This window comes from Moschus berezovskii, chromosome 17 (assembly GCF_049115385.1).
Source record: "Moschus berezovskii isolate FMDL1 chromosome 17, NW_MosBer_1.0, whole genome shotgun sequence".
NCBI lineage: Eukaryota > Metazoa > Chordata > Mammalia > Artiodactyla > Moschidae > Moschus > Moschus berezovskii.
The window spans coordinates 48,725,179-48,740,429 of NC_142476.1; the positions used below are offsets into that span (position 1 = coordinate 48,725,179).

At 44.3% G+C, this 15,251-nt stretch overlaps 1 protein-coding gene across 2 annotated transcripts in view; it reads left to right on the forward strand.

Moving 5' to 3' along the window:
* The window catches only part of UBE4B (ubiquitination factor E4B), a 125,274-nt gene extending 110,902 nt beyond the window's left edge, over positions 1 to 14,372 (forward strand). For both annotated transcript variants that reach the window (XM_055419528.2, XM_055419529.2), the window contains 5 exons: positions 2,661 to 2,795; positions 6,040 to 6,231; positions 12,449 to 12,623; positions 13,179 to 13,325; positions 13,648 to 14,372. In XM_055419528.2, the coding sequence (XP_055275503.2) occupies positions 2,661 to 2,795; positions 6,040 to 6,231; positions 12,449 to 12,623; positions 13,179 to 13,325; positions 13,648 to 13,709 (711 nt within the window). In that variant the 3' untranslated portion in view covers positions 13,710 to 14,372. The remainder of the gene's footprint in view (positions 1 to 2,660; positions 2,796 to 6,039; positions 6,232 to 12,448; positions 12,624 to 13,178; positions 13,326 to 13,647) is intronic.
* Positions 14,373 to 15,251: the final 879 nt, after the last annotated feature.

Below are 15,251 nucleotides of genomic sequence, written 5' to 3' on the forward strand. Positions count from 1 at the left end.
TATTTGCCTTGAGACACTCCTGTCCAAAATGCTGCACTTTCTGCTGTTCGGTATTAAACTCTTAGCCATCCTTTGAAGGAGGTCTTGTCCAAATGCTCCCTCATAGTTGGCTCCCCATTAGGGAAGCTGCAGAGTCTCACCTTTCTCTCCACTCCTGTGATGCCCGCTTGATGTCGCTCATGATGCCAGTGCTGGACCAGCTTGTGCTGTCGATGTTGGGATGTGGCTCTGCAGCACATCTTCTTGTCCAGGGCCAGCGCTTATTATCATAAGAGCTTTTGTGGATGAGGCGACTGAGCACATACTGTTGATTTTTTTCCATGTTAATGGGTGGGGAAAGGGCATAAATTATCCCTCACAAATGCTATTTCAGAAATCAGTTCTACTTGGCTTTGAAATCACTTCCTGCCCCACCTCTCTCCGCCTGATCCTCCCCTGTGCTCAGACCTCAATTCTCTTCTCTTCTGTTTCCACACACGACTTTCCTTAGGTTGTGTGTTCCGTGGTGAGGGTGCTGGTTGGAGTTTTGACGTAAGAGTAATTCTTTGTCAGGAGAGACTGTCCCAGATGCTACAGGGCATCTCCAGCTCGTGCCCATTTAATGTCAGTGATGTATCCCTCCTCCTTCCAGTTATCAGGCAACCGGAAATAGTCCCACACAGTACCTGATGCCCCTAGTTGAAAACAGCTGCAGGCCGATCTCATCTATTCCAAGGCTTTAACTGTCTGTATTCTGAAGACTCCAAAATGTGCCTCCCAAGCTCGGCTCACTCTTGATTCAGGCTTATGTAAGTTGATTCAGGCTTATGTAACCAGCTATTGACTTGCCTTTGCCCGGGGTTCTAATAGGATCTCCAGTTGTGTCCAAAAGTTGTCTTCCAGGTCTCCTCCGCCCTGTCTCAGAAAATGAGGACTGCATTCTACTCAGTGCTCTGGCTCAGCACCTGTGGAGTCTTCCTGGATTCCTCCACTGTCTCAGCAAATGCCCCTAGGCTCTATCTCAAAATATATTCATTGTCTGACCTCTTTCCTCTACCTCTAGACCACTACCGTCTCTTACATGGAGAAGATTCCCTTCTGGTCTCTCAGCCTTCACCCTTGCTGATGTCCACTCCAGAAGGATGGTGTTAAAGTCTCAGTTGGCTTCATTTTTTTTTTTTTTCTTCAGCCGTGCCTCACGGCATGTGTAAATCTTAGTTTCCCGACCAGGAATCAGAGCTGTGCCTCCTGGATTGTAAGTGCAGAATCTCCACCACTGGGCCACCAGGGAAGTCCTCTGTCAACTTCTCATTGCCACTCTGCTCAGAGCCCTTCCAGGCTTCCCAAATTCTCCCTGGGCATGCGCTATCGGCCCTACCCTTTTCCCTTCACTCCTCTTCCTGGGCTACACCCGCCTCCTTGCTTCTCCCCGACCAGCAGGGCCTTTCCACTTGCTGTTCCCTCTACCTGGAGTGCTTTTACCCTGGATTTTTGCTGACTCACTTCCTTTAGCTACCTTCTTAAATGTCACCTCCTCAGAGAGGCCTTCCCTGACTACCTTTTCCAGAGTAGCACCCTGACCCCAGCACACTCTTCCTCCTTGCTACCCTGCTTTATTTTTCTTGATCAGACTTATTAAGCATCTCTTTGGGTGGGTGTCTATTTATTGCTTGTCTCTCTAAATGGAATCTAAGCTTCATGAGGTAGGGAGCCTTCTTGATTGTATTCTGTGCTCCATCCCTAACAGAGGCCTGGCCCGTGATTGATAAGTGAGCAAGACACCCAGACACACATTGAGGTGGTTCTCACTTTGCTGTTCTTCCAGTCCCCCTGCTTCACCTTTTCGGTCCTGTCCAGAGGGCAGTGGGCAGGTCATGTGACACTGATACAGGTTCTCCTCCAGGCACTTTCCCAGGGTATACTGGTGTGGCTCCATCAGCTCTTCCAGCTATTTTCCCTCCCCCAACACAAAGTAAGCTGGCCTCTGAGCAACTGTAAGAATATAAACCCATCCTGATATTTCTGTGTTTTATTCCTTGCAGAGCCTTCTCTGCTCCATCTTACTTTACCCATGAGTCAAATCCACCTTGTTATCTCATGTTCCAGCCTCTGTCAGAGGAGGAGGAGGAGGAGGATGGAGCCTGAGGCAAGCATGCTGACAGTTGTAAAGGTTGACAGCCTGACTGGTGTGGAAAGACATGGTTCAAAAGCTTGGCCATCTCCAGGCCCTTGGTGTCATGGCAAAACCTACAGACTTCAGTGTCATAGCATAACAGATCTCATGTTTTCAAAATAATGATGACTAAGTAAAGGTTGTTACTAAGGACAATGAACAGCCTTTATTAGGCCCCAGTGTGTATCAAGCACAGCATCACTTATTTCATCCTGCATAGAGGTTGATGGCGACTTCTTTTTGTCATTGAGGAAACTGAGTCTCGTGTACGTTAAAGCATGTGTCAGGGTCACCTTCTTCAAAGTCCTAAGGATGTCTGATGGCAAAAGGAATAGACCTCGGTAATCTGGAACATTGCCATACAGGTGGTTCTATGATTCCCCAAGTCTGCTGGCTGTATAACACACTTCCCTAGTTACGAGCTGACTGTATTTTTCCCTTGCGCTTGGAGCTTGGTGAGCGGGTGACCAATACTGAGATGTGTCTGGCATCTGTCACTGTTCCCCAGGATCAGCAGCAGGCTCGCCAATCCCAGCTCGCTCAGGACGAGCGCGTTTCGCGCTCCTACCTTGCCCTGGCGACGGAGACAGTGGACATGTTCCATATCCTCACCAAGCAGGTCCAGAAGCCGTTCCTGAGACCCGTGAGTAGAACCTTCGGGCTATTTGTTTTGTCTATTGGATTCAACATTCAGAGCCTATCAACTTAGAACTAAATATAGTCGTCATTGAAATTCTGGGTGTTTTAGCATCACAGTCACCAATCAGTTAGATTCTGTCACCGAGTTTGTTCCTAGTTATGCTAGTTGATACGCACAGCACTCTGTTGATACACTGAAGTCTGCAGGCGGTCACTTCTAATTCACTTTCTGCTGAGACAGCACGTTGGATTATTAATGTTGAAGCTGTGGCATATTTTTATCACTATTGATCCTTGTGTTTCACTTATAAGAAAAGTATAAAGTGACATCAGTTGGAAATTGGAGTTTATTAAGTAGAAATAATTGACAGTGTGTAAGATCTTTGGTTCTCTTCAGTGTAACTTTGTTACATTCAAGAGGTCAAAGGTTATTGAGAGCCTTAGTTAGAGTTTATGATAGGTCACTGGTAGATGGAATGTTTGGCTTTGACTTGATTGACGAGACCTGAATCCTATTTCTGAAGTCAAAGCTGAGAGGCATAAATGAAAATCTCTGCTGTGCTTTGACCACCCCCTCAACACACACACACGTAGACACAACACACACACATAGACACAACACACACACATAGACACAACACACACACAGGTGCACACACACACACACCCCCCCAGAGTGTAGAGGCATTATAATGTGACCATGACAAGGGTAGTAAGGAAGGCAAGAAAGGGACCTAAGATTTGGTATTTCCTCTAGTTTCTCTCTCTTTTTTAAAAAGAAATTTTTGGATGCACAGCATGTGGGATCTTAGTGCCCCAGGGATCAAACCCGTGCCCCCTGCAGTGGAAACACATCCTAAGCCACTGGACCTCAGGAAAGTCCCCTCCCTGTTTACTCTTACCTTCAAGATTATCACTATACCCTGGCTTGGGTGCTGCTCATGAGATGGGCCCCCTGCCCTGTCCCCTTTCCATTTCATGTCTTTTCATAAGTAGATTTCAGCACAGGAGCAGCAGAACATGAAGCAAACAGTGCATCATTAAAAGCATAAGAACACGGCAACTCATTTAGACAAGGTATTTCAGACACTTGCTTCCCTTAAAGCCTTGCAAATGGATTTTCTATAAACTTCTTCTGTAAAGGCCAAACAGTGAATAGTTTATATTTCGTGGGCCACACAGTCTCTGTCTCAGCTACTAACTCTGCTGTTACTGTGTTCCAGTAAGACTGCCGGTCCCTGCTCTGAGTCATTGGAGAAGGTACTCCAGTACTCTTGCTTGGAAAATCCCATGGTCGGAGGAGCCTGGTAGGCTGCAGTCCATGGGGTCACTAAGAGCTGGACACAATTGAGCAGCTTCACTTTCACTTTTCACTTTCACACATTGGAGAAGGAAATGGCAACCCACTCCAGTGTTCTTGCCTGGAGAATCCCAGGGACAGGGGACCCTGGCGGGCTGTCATCTATGGGGTCGCACAGAGTCGGACACGACTGAAGTGACTTAGCAGCAGCAATAGCTCTAAGTCATGTTGTATTTTATGTTCAGGTGCTCCAGTGACAGTGCCATGTGATTATGTAGAGGGTCAGGAACTATAAAAATTATTTGAGGGACTTCTCTGGTGGTGCGGTGGCCAAGATTCCAAGCTCCCGATGCAGAGGGACCGGTCAGGGAACTGGACTCCCCCATGCCCGAACTAAGAGTTCACATGCCTCAACGAATATCAAAGATCCCTTGTGCCACAGCTAAGACCCCACACAACCAAACAGATAAATAAATAAAAAGAAATTTCATTTGAGACTAAATTATCATAAAGCCTTTTGTTAGCTCTAAATTCTTCATTTTTAAAGGAAATTACTGAAAGCTAAGTCTAATATTTTCATGTCAATTAAAATTAATTTTTTTCAAGATCTGCTAACTGATCTGAGCTGTCCGCACACATGGGTCATGGGCTTCTGCCCCCAGTCTCTGCCTCTGCCTGCCATCATCTTTTTCCTTTGCTGTACCGTTTTCACCTTCTTGGCTGGTCTTGGCTGGTTAACACAAAACTCTCCCACTTCAAAAAAAAAACTCTCCCACTTCAGAGAGAAAAATTACCAGTTATATTCTATTCTTAATCACTCTTTTATCTCACAGTTTCTTAACAATTAAATATAGGAATACAGTGGGGGAGGGAGACGCAAGAGGAGGAGGATATATGTATATGTATAGCTGATTCATGTTGTACAGCAGAAACTGACACAACGTTGTAAAGCAATTATCCTCCAATTAAAAATTTTTTTAATAATTTAAAAGTTATGGATGTATTATCAAGATATAAAATATTTGGAAATTGTGGGTCAAAAATGATAGTGTTTGTAGAATAATAGCATGGATATATTCATCTTAACCCAAGGGATGACGTTCCATCATACTTCAGTGAAGAATAGTAGATTAAAGAATATATTTTTATCAAAAAAAAAAAAAAATACAGAGTACTTTGTGCAAGAGTATGTCCTTTAAAAGCCAAGTTTAAATTGAATTTGTATAGATCCGGTCATTAAATTTAATGAAAACCTTGTTCCTTAAAGAGAAGCCTTCAAGACTCATATTTATGGCCACTGTTTAATACTCTGAAAGTGAGATTTTCCCCTCTCAGGTTTCCTTAGAGCAAGGTATGCCCACTTGGAGTAGTACTATATCATCTAGTGGGCTTATAGCATGTCATTTCATACTTATCTTCTAGTTGTTTTGTTTGTTTTGTTTCACTGGCTTGATTTAAAACTATTCAAGACAGATTTTATCTTCTCTTTTATATTTCTCTGCTCTTTGCATCTGATAAATGAGAATGGTGCATATTGTCTAAACTGCCAGGAACACTGGAAATTTATTAAAAAAAATAATACTTAAAATGATGGCTGAAAGAGCAGACTCAAAGTTTTGTGATTTGTTTCTCAGCAAATTCGAAGTGATTGTTGTTTTTATAATTAAAAACATGAATTTAAAGAAAAGGTTGCTTTTGTGGTATTTATAAATATTTCATCAGGCTGCAGCATTCTATTAAGCATTAGAATTGTTGGATTAGAAATGGAGAGTAAAGAGAAGGCTGAATGGAATGGCCTTCTTCAGCTTATATGATGTAGCACAGGTAAGGGATACTTTGAACGTCTATCCTGCCGATTCCTGGCCCTGCAGTCGCTGAAAGGGGAGTGTTTGGTCCTCCTTACTTGACTTGACAGCTTGACTTATCCTGTTACCCTGTGATTCCCTAGGAACTTGGACCCCGATTGGCTGCGATGCTGAACTTCAATCTTCAGCAACTCTGTGGCCCGAAGTGCCGTGACCTGAAAGTTGAAAACCCCGAGAAATATGGCTTTGAACCAAAGAAGCTCTTGGACCAACTGACCGATATTTACTTGCAGCTGGACTGTGCCCGGTTCGCGAAAGCCATCGCTGACGACCAGGTCAGTGCCTGGGGTAGTGGGCAACTTGAGTTTGCTTCCCTGTGGATGTCCTGGCAGACTCCATGCACATCCCACTGTTTCTGGATTTTCCCCACTGGAAATCAAGGAAGGGGACACTTTGCAAAATGTAGCTTGGAAAGTTTTTAGGATATAAACAAATAACAGCCGTAGCGGCAAGGGAAACTTGTCTGGTGTATATGGCAATGAACCGGTTATTTTACTTTGGACATAAAGAGCGGATTTGGCTCTCAGATCCATTTCCAGTTGAGTTTGTAACCCGTCTTGTTAAGGGCCTTGCTTGACAAATCTCTTAAGTTCAGAAGAAACCCTGTTTTCTCAGGGAGTCTCTTCAGCTTCAGTGCTGCTCTTAATCCTGTGGTTCCAGGTTTCAGACCTTGTTATTTTTACATCCTTCCCTTCCTTATTCTTTGGGTCCTGGTGATCACATCTATTTTGTGGTTTTCATTTCCACAGCTTCCAGTTTAGTCCCAGCAACCCCAGTCCAGCCTTGATTTTTAATTTTTCAGAGTCTCCTACAGGGCTGCTTCTCCCTCCACGTTCCTCTGGCCTGCTGCATCTTCAGCACCGTAGTAACTAATGGTTATTAACCACATGTTAGGGTTTAACCACCTTTCATGTTTTCACCTGCGACCCTCACAAAATCCTGCGATACAGGTTCCCTTGGATTCCTCGCGCACTCGGAGGCACTCAGAGGTTAGAGAGCCACACGGTTAGCGTGGGGCAGAGACAGGGCTCCTCCCCAGTGTCTGCTCTGAGTCCCTGCCCTCAGCTTCTCTCCTCTCCACTTAAAATGCCCCAATGTTCCATGTTCGTTTCCATCTCTCCATCTTTGTTCACATTGTTTTCCCGGATATTACTCACCTCTCAGAGTAACTGTCACTAGGAATTCCAGAAGGTTTGTTGTTGTTGTTATTTATTTATTTATTGGCTGCCCTGCACGGCATGTGGGATCTTAATTCCCTAACCGGGGATCAATCCTGCATCTCCTGCATCCCTGCATTGGAAGCCCAGCATCGTAACCAGTGGACCACCAAGGAAGTCCCATCCAAAAGGTTTTTTACTTACATATCATCTAAAGGTCAAAATAGGGAAATTGCAGGTTCTTTTTTGTTTTTAACCGGTAAAAGCTTTATTGAGACATATGTCACATATGTAGTGGGTACTTTTAGATGTAAGCAGGAGATGTGGTCTTGACAAAGCGTCTGCAGTGGAAAAAATCCACATATGTCTAAAGCAGTTTTTCTGCAAAAAAGTAGCGGTAAAGGAACAGGTTAGGTGTTTGCAGTTATTTTGGGGAGATGCTAAAATGATTCTCCTGTCTGCAACTGTATAATACTGCATATATTGAGAAATGGAAGATAAACGGTAGTCTTAGGAGGGACAGGAAATGGAAATGCTCACCATGTGAGCTCAGGGTGTCCGCCTTGGGCAGCAGGCCGACTAGAACGTGTCCTCTCAGCCCAGCCGGAGGTCAGGTGTGAGAAGTCCCCAGGGACTCTTCCACTCCTACAGTCAGGTACTCCAAAGGGTCATTAGCCTGCTCCCTCTTCTCCTGGTAGGTTTTACTGTGGCCACCACAACACGGGAAGTTAATGTAGCACAAAGTTTGCAGTGTGGATGAACACAGCATACCCAGTGAGATAGTGAAAACCAAAGAGGTGCTTCCTACTTCTTTCCTTGGTGACCGGTAAACCAGCCACACTCCCTGGTAACGCCTGTGGATTATGGTGGTGGCCTATGGTGGCACTCAGGTCTGCTTGAGTGTCTCAGTAGCCCTGTTATTCCAGACCCTTGAAGCAAGCACACAAGTACTGGTGACACCATGGAGAGAAGAATGCTTTTTAAGTGGGTTTTTTGCTGCGTTGTACAGTGTGATGTTTGTCTCGATTTTTGGACACTTTGCATTTATATTGGCTGTAAGCCGATGAGGGGCCTGCCAACTGGATTGTTTTGGAAGAGAGTCTGGGTGGTGGGGAGGGGCAGAAGGATAGAAGACTGGAAGGCTCCAGGGAGGTGGTAGCACTTTGTTATCTCCTTTGGGGGCAGTGCTATTGATTTCCTCTGGTTCCGTCTGGTGTGTCATATTTTCCTGAGAAGACAAAAGGAGGAAGAAAGTGGCAGCCGAGCAAGAAAAGAAGCAGAGAGCCTTCCACACACAAGAGCGGGTGGAAGACAGGTGCCCAGGACAGGTGACAGGAGACACCAGTACAAGGACCCCTGAGCTTTACACTCAGGTCTGAGCAGAGAGCCCCTGGTCAGGGTAGAAGGAAGCAGGGCGGGCAGCAGGACAGTTGTGCCCAAAGCCCAGAGAGCCAAGGAGAAGAGAGGTCCTAGCCTGACTTGGGAGCCGTGTCCAGGGCTGCATCTCGCTGTGCTTTCTGGACAGATGGATGGCAATCTGATGCTCCTGGAGCACTGTCTGTTAACACCATGTTTTGTGAAAAAATAATGGTAGAAAAGGGCCCACCTGAAATCTCACTTCTCCCACGCACTTTTTTTTTTTTTTTAATTGAGGTGAAAGTCACATAACACAAAATGAACCATGTTGAAGTGTACAATCCAGTGGCATTTATTACATTCACAGTGTTGGGCAACCATTCCCTCTCTAATTACAGAACATTCTATCACTCCCATAAGGAAGTCGTGTATCCATTAAGCAACCACTATCCCCTCTCACCCCAGCCCCTGCTGCTGCTGCTGCTGCTAAGTCGCTTCAGTCGTGTCCGACTCTGTGCGACCCCATGGACTGCAGCCTACCAGGCTCCTCCGTCCATGGGGTTTTCCAGGCAAGAGTACTGGAGTGGGGTGCCATTGCCTTCTCCGCACCCCAGCCCCTAGCAACCACTAAACTGCTTTCTGTCTTTATTTTCCCTATTTTTATATTTGTCTATTTGCCTGTTCTGGATGTTTCATATAAATGGAATGATACAATGTATGTAACTTTTTGTGTCTGGTTTCTTTCATGTAGCATGTTTTCAAGGTTCATCTATGTTATACATGCATCAGTACCTAGTTTTTTTTTTTTTTCTTTTTTATTTATTTTTGGCTTTCCTGGTCTTCATTGCCACAGGCGGGCTTTTCTTTCGTTGTGGAGAGCAGGGGCTGCTCTCCAGTTGCGGTGCACAAGCTTCTCATTTCAGCGGCTTCTCTTGCTGTGGAGCATAGTAACACGTGGACTTCACATGTTTCAGCACATGGGCTGTACAGTGCAGGCTCGGTAGTTGCAACACGTGGGGCTTAGTTGCCCTGTGGCTGAGGGATCCTGCTGGCCCAGAGATTGAACCCATGTCTCCTGGTGGCTCAGACTGTGAAGAATCTGCCTGCAATGTGGGAGACCAGGGTTTGATCCCTGGGTCGGGAAGATCCCCTGAAGAAGGAAATGTCTACCCACTCCAGTATTCTGGCCTGGAGAATTCTTGGACAATGGAGCCTGGTGGGCCGCAAAGCAGTCAGACAAAGTATTTGTGTGAATACCTATTTTCAATTCTTTGGGATATACTTAGGAGTAGAATTTCTGAGTCATTTGGTAATTCTGTGTTTAACAGGCCCACAAGCCCATGAGTAGTGTACGAGGGTTCTAATTTCTCCACATCTTCACCAACACTTGCTATTTTCTGGTGTTTTTGTTTTGTTTTTAATAGATACCCTAGTGGAAGTGAAGTGGTATTTCATTGTAGTTTTGATTTTCATTTCCCTAATGACAAGTGCTTGCTGGCCATTTGTGTATCTTTTTAGGAGAACTATATATTCAAGTCCTTCATCCAAATGTTTTTTCCCCTTAGCTTCACCAGGTGCCTTGTGAAATCTTAGTTCACTGACAGGGATTGAACCCAGGCCCTCGGTAATGACAGCATGGAGTCCTAAACACTTGACCACCAGGAAATTCCCCTTTATCCATTTTTGAAATTGGATCGTTTCTACTTTGTTCTTTATATATTCTGTGTGAGTTCTTTAATACTTTCTGGATACTAGACCTTCATCAGATACATAATTTGCAGATATGTTTATGTCTAATTTTGTAGCCATTCTGTACGATCCTTGAGGTCAAGGACAACATCTTTGCTTCCTCTCCAACCCCATCCACGCTGAACTTGAAGCAGCAGCTCAGTAATCTATATTTGTTTGATTAATTGATGCTGCCGCTCTTTGACACTGAATGCCACGTCCCCTTATCATAAGTGCCCTTTGATTTCTGATAATGTTTATCTACTGCTATATCTTAGAAGTTGACTCAACAGCAGGCACAAGTCAGTCAGTTAAAAACTCAATCATCTTTTTTGGGGGGTGCCGCGTGGCATGTGGGATCGTAGTTCCCCTACGTTGGGAGCACAGAGTGTTTAATCACTGTATTGCCAGGAAAGTCCAAAATTTCTTTCGAGAAATAGAGTGGGTGATGTTTTCAAGAACACCAGATGGACTGGGGCATTCAAGGTGAATTATCACAGTAGTGTGGACAGCAGCAGCCACCCTGTGCGTTTTTGCCCTTTCAGCATCTGACTGTGAACTTCTGGCCATTAATTTCCCTGTGAAGTGAAATTATACAGTCGTGTTTGACTGTTTGCGACCCCATGGACTATACAGTCCCTGGAATTCTCCAGGCCAGAATACTGGAGTGGGTAGCTGTTCCCTTCTCCAGCGGATCTTCCCAACCTAGAAATCAAACTGGGGTATCCCGCATTACAGGCAGATTCTTTACTAGTTGAGCTATCAAGGAAGCCCTAGGGGATGGGGGTAGTGGCTTACCTGGCTCATAGTAAGTAGATACCAAATAAAGTATCTGTTGAACTAAAGTAGTAATTTAGTTTCAGAAAACTATAACTATTATTGCTAGGCCCAGGCAAAAAAAAACAAAACAAAACACTTCGTCCTTTGCTCTTTTCCCACATGGATTGAATAAGGGGCATGGGTGTGTATGGAGAGAGAAAGTGAGCATGTGCACTTATTTAGAAACTGAAGTTTGAAAAAGGATAGAAGGAAGACAGGACTTTCAGTCCAGCGTTCTGAGAAAACTCAAGTACTAAGATGAAATCGGACAGATGTTTGTTCTTGTGAATCCTTGTTTAGAAATCACAGGTCACTGATATAATCATTCCCCGCCTGTCTTTGTAACACTAAAGTGGCACGTGGCCAGTGTTTTTGTCTAAATGCCAAATATGATGCACTTTGCTCTTTTGAAATGGCAGTGATTGATGTAAATTAGGCACCTGTAGGATAGGTGTTACTACCAGCATTTTACACCCAAAGAGACTGGGGCTAAGGAAAGTTAGAGCCTTGCCTAAAACCACACAATGGGTAGGTGGTGAAGCCAGGTTTGAAGTCCAGGGTCGCCTGGATCTGTGGTGGGGCTTGCCCTGCAGGTCATCCCTCCCATTCTCACAGGCATAATCCCTGTCTGTTCCCATCAGCCGAGCCTCTGACATTTAATAGCATTAAACTAAAAGATCTTAGAGAAGCATCAAAGAATGGGAGAAAGCTCCTGTTGATTATGAACTCTGTTTGGGTTGTTTTCACCATGTTTACCTTTAGGGGAAAGAACTGAACTATCTACCTCTTTTTGCGGGGTATTGGGTCTCTGTGTGCTGTGCTTAGTCTTTCAGTTATGTCCAACTCTTTGAGACCCACGAACTGTAGCCTGCCAGGCTCCTCTGTCCATGGGGATTCTCCAGGCAAGAACACTGGAGTGGGTTGCCATGCCTTCCTCCAGGGGATCTTCCCAGCCCTGGGATCAAACCGAGGTCTCCCACATTGCAGGCGGATTCTTTACCGTCTGAGTGCCTTACGAAGACTGAACTAGACTAGATTTCCTTTTCTTTTTAGTATGAAAATTTTAAAAGAAATGCATTTTTCCTGTAAAAGTAATTAAATGTTTTTTAATTCCTCTCATTTGCCACAGTCCTAAAGCCCCTTCCAGAAGTAATAACCTTGTACAGTTTGGTTTGGATTATCCCAGTCTTTATATATTTATAGCCATGTCAGAATCCCAGGGACAGGGGAGCCTGGTGGGCTGCTGTCTGTGGGGTCGCACAGAGTCGGTCACGACTGAAGTGACGCAGCAGCAGCAGCCATGTCAAAGTATATTTATATATACTTATAATTTTAGGGCTTTTTTAGAAAACTTAGCCTACTTTGGATATTTTCTGCAGGTTGCTTTTTTCCATTTATATTTACATCTCACATTGTCTTTCCTCGTTTGCAGAGGTCCTACAGCAAAGAGTTGTTTGAAGAAGTTATTTCAAAAATGCGGAAGGCGGGAATCAAATCCACCATAGCGATAGAGAAGTTCAAGCTTCTGGCCGAGAAAGTAGAGGAGATTGTGGCTAAGAATGCACGTGCAGAAATTGACTACAGTGATGCCCCAGACGAGTTCAGAGGTGAGTGGACCCACTTTTCTTATGCCAAATTCTTTGATTTTACCTGAAACCTGTAACATTAGAAGATGTTCTGTGCTTTCCTTGCTTTTTGAGACTCTTGGTCTGAAATTGAAATTACCATTGCCTACTTTTAGTTCATATTATAAATGACAAGGGGAAAAAATCCTTAGCTTGATTTCAAACCAGATAAGAGCCCTGAAAATTCTAAGGTCAGCCTTGCCTTTGCAGGCAGGGATTCATATGTTCCAAGAATTGTGAGTAGTACTAAGAGGAAGGGTTGATTCTAGCCTGCCACCTTCGCTGCTTGCTGCTGTGTCTGTCTTACTGTCTTTTTTTCTCTAATCTTTCCTCCCAGTAGCTGACAAAAGGAAACTTTCCCCTCTGCAAAAGTGTGTGCTTTTATCTAATGCTGATTTCCTTCTAAACTTGGGGGCCTGGTCTGGGCCATTTGGTTGCTGCTCTATTTTTCACTGATAGGAGGGACTTTGTTTTGTATTCTCTTTCAGTTTTAGGCGCTATTGTTTGCTTAGAATTTGCTTTGCTTTGTCTCTGTAGACCCTCTAATGGACACCCTGATGACTGACCCCGTGCGACTGCCCTCCGGCACCATCATGGACCGCTCCATCATCCTGCGGCACTTGCTGAACTCCCCCACGGACCCCTTCAACCGACAGACGCTGACAGAGAGCATGCTGGAACCAGGTAGAGGAGGGCAGAGCTTGAACCGCAGTGCCTCCACCTGTCCCGAGCAGTGGGCCAAAAATCCTGTATCAGAGAGTAACCAAAAGGGGGGAATGTAACAAATCCAGACACTCCATGGTTTCTGACACTTTGTAACGGAAAAGACACAAAACATCCTTTGCTCTTTTTCACTGTAGAATTCCAGTCTTTACTGTTCATATCCTCTTCGTCAGTCTTCAGTTCCATGAGGGTATAAATGGCCCTTTCTTTATACTGAACTGCAGGCATCATCTCTCAGGAAAAGCCCATCCAAGGCATTAATTCATTCCTTTTCTTTTCTCAGTGCCAGAACTGAAAGAACAGATTCATGCCTGGATGAGAGAGAAACAGAACAGTGATCACTAAACCACCCTGCCTGCCCACCTTCTGCTGGAAACAGCCAGGGCCAGCGAGGCAGACCGGAGCGTTGGTGCACATGCTGTTCAAACATTGGAGGCAAAAGACACCATGAGCCCACCCAGAGCGACCAAACGGTGGAGACCTGAAAGGACGTGAACAGGAGGAGGAGCCCAATTCCTGTACATATATTTAAGTGACAAACGTGGTCAAAAGCTTGAAGGACACATTTGATGATTGCTTGTGTAATAGAACACGTCCTTCATATGTCACAATTTGGGGCTTTTGCAGCAGAAGTCTTTTAGTGATTGATGACGAATGGGTCTGGGCAGCATCCCTTTCATCTTCCCCCCCCCCCCCCACTAAATCCAATATCCGTTGATTTTGATTGTGATTAGAGAACCTTGGACATTTTGCTGCTAAAGAATCTCTCCCCTCCTACCCTCTTCCTGATCCTACTTGCACTGCTGTGGATTTTTTTTTTAAGTGAAGCAAAAACAAAAATAAACTCCTTTCCTTGGTCCTCCAAACATATATTCTGTGAGATAACTGTGCCTGCAACAAGTGTTAATCCCGGGATCGTATTTTTATATCATATTCACGTATTTGTTTTTTTAATTGGTGTTAGATGACATGATTAATAAAAGAGGCAAGATATTTTCAGAATTTGAATTTTAGTTTTTATTTTTTTTTCTTTTGAAATGTCCCTTAATTTTTTTTTTTTTAATTATTCTAAACAAAATGAAGAGTATCTTATTGCTCTGGTCGTTGTAGTAAGCCCACTATCAGGAATCTGAGAAACAGCTGCAGCAAAGGAAGGATTTAAGTGTATCAGGATTTCATGTCTTATGGTTTGGGTGTTGGGGGGTTGGGTTTTTCTTTTAATGCTCTGTGACATTTCAAAATCTTTACAGTTATTCTATGAGGATAAATAAATTCCTCAACCCTTGAGTATCTGAGTTCAAGGCAGGGTTGTTTGTATGGATGTGTCCTGTGGACCTTGGCCTTACCAAAGCAAAAAATGGTGTGAGAAATGTGGAAGTATGTCTGCTTGTAAAACACACACACACAGACACACACACCCACACACACACGCACATAAAAGACTTTTTGTATTACTGCTCCCATACTTGAATTCTTGAATTTCCTTTGGGGTAAAAGAGGATTTTGAAACCATAAAGTGTTTTGAAAAAATGAATTCTACAAAACATACTTTCTTTTTCTTTTCCTTTTTCTCCCCCCGCCACTCCACAGACAATGTCCTCTGTTCAATTCCTAACGCAAACTACAATAAATGGTGATACACATTCAGAAGGAATCTTCTTTGAGCCTCTTCTTTTTGTGGAAAACAAAGGGGTGGGTGAAGAGCAAGAGCCAGATGTGTTCACATGTGGTGCACGATCTTCACCAGAGCCAGCTGCTGTCTTTAAACGAAACCTCTGTGTCAGTCTTGGTGCTCCAGTGGGTTCTCGTGCCACTCTTTGCTTGTTCAAGCGGGTTGACTTTGCAATGTTCAGTCTCTTTGGTTCTCAGGTGGTTACTCTATTGCAA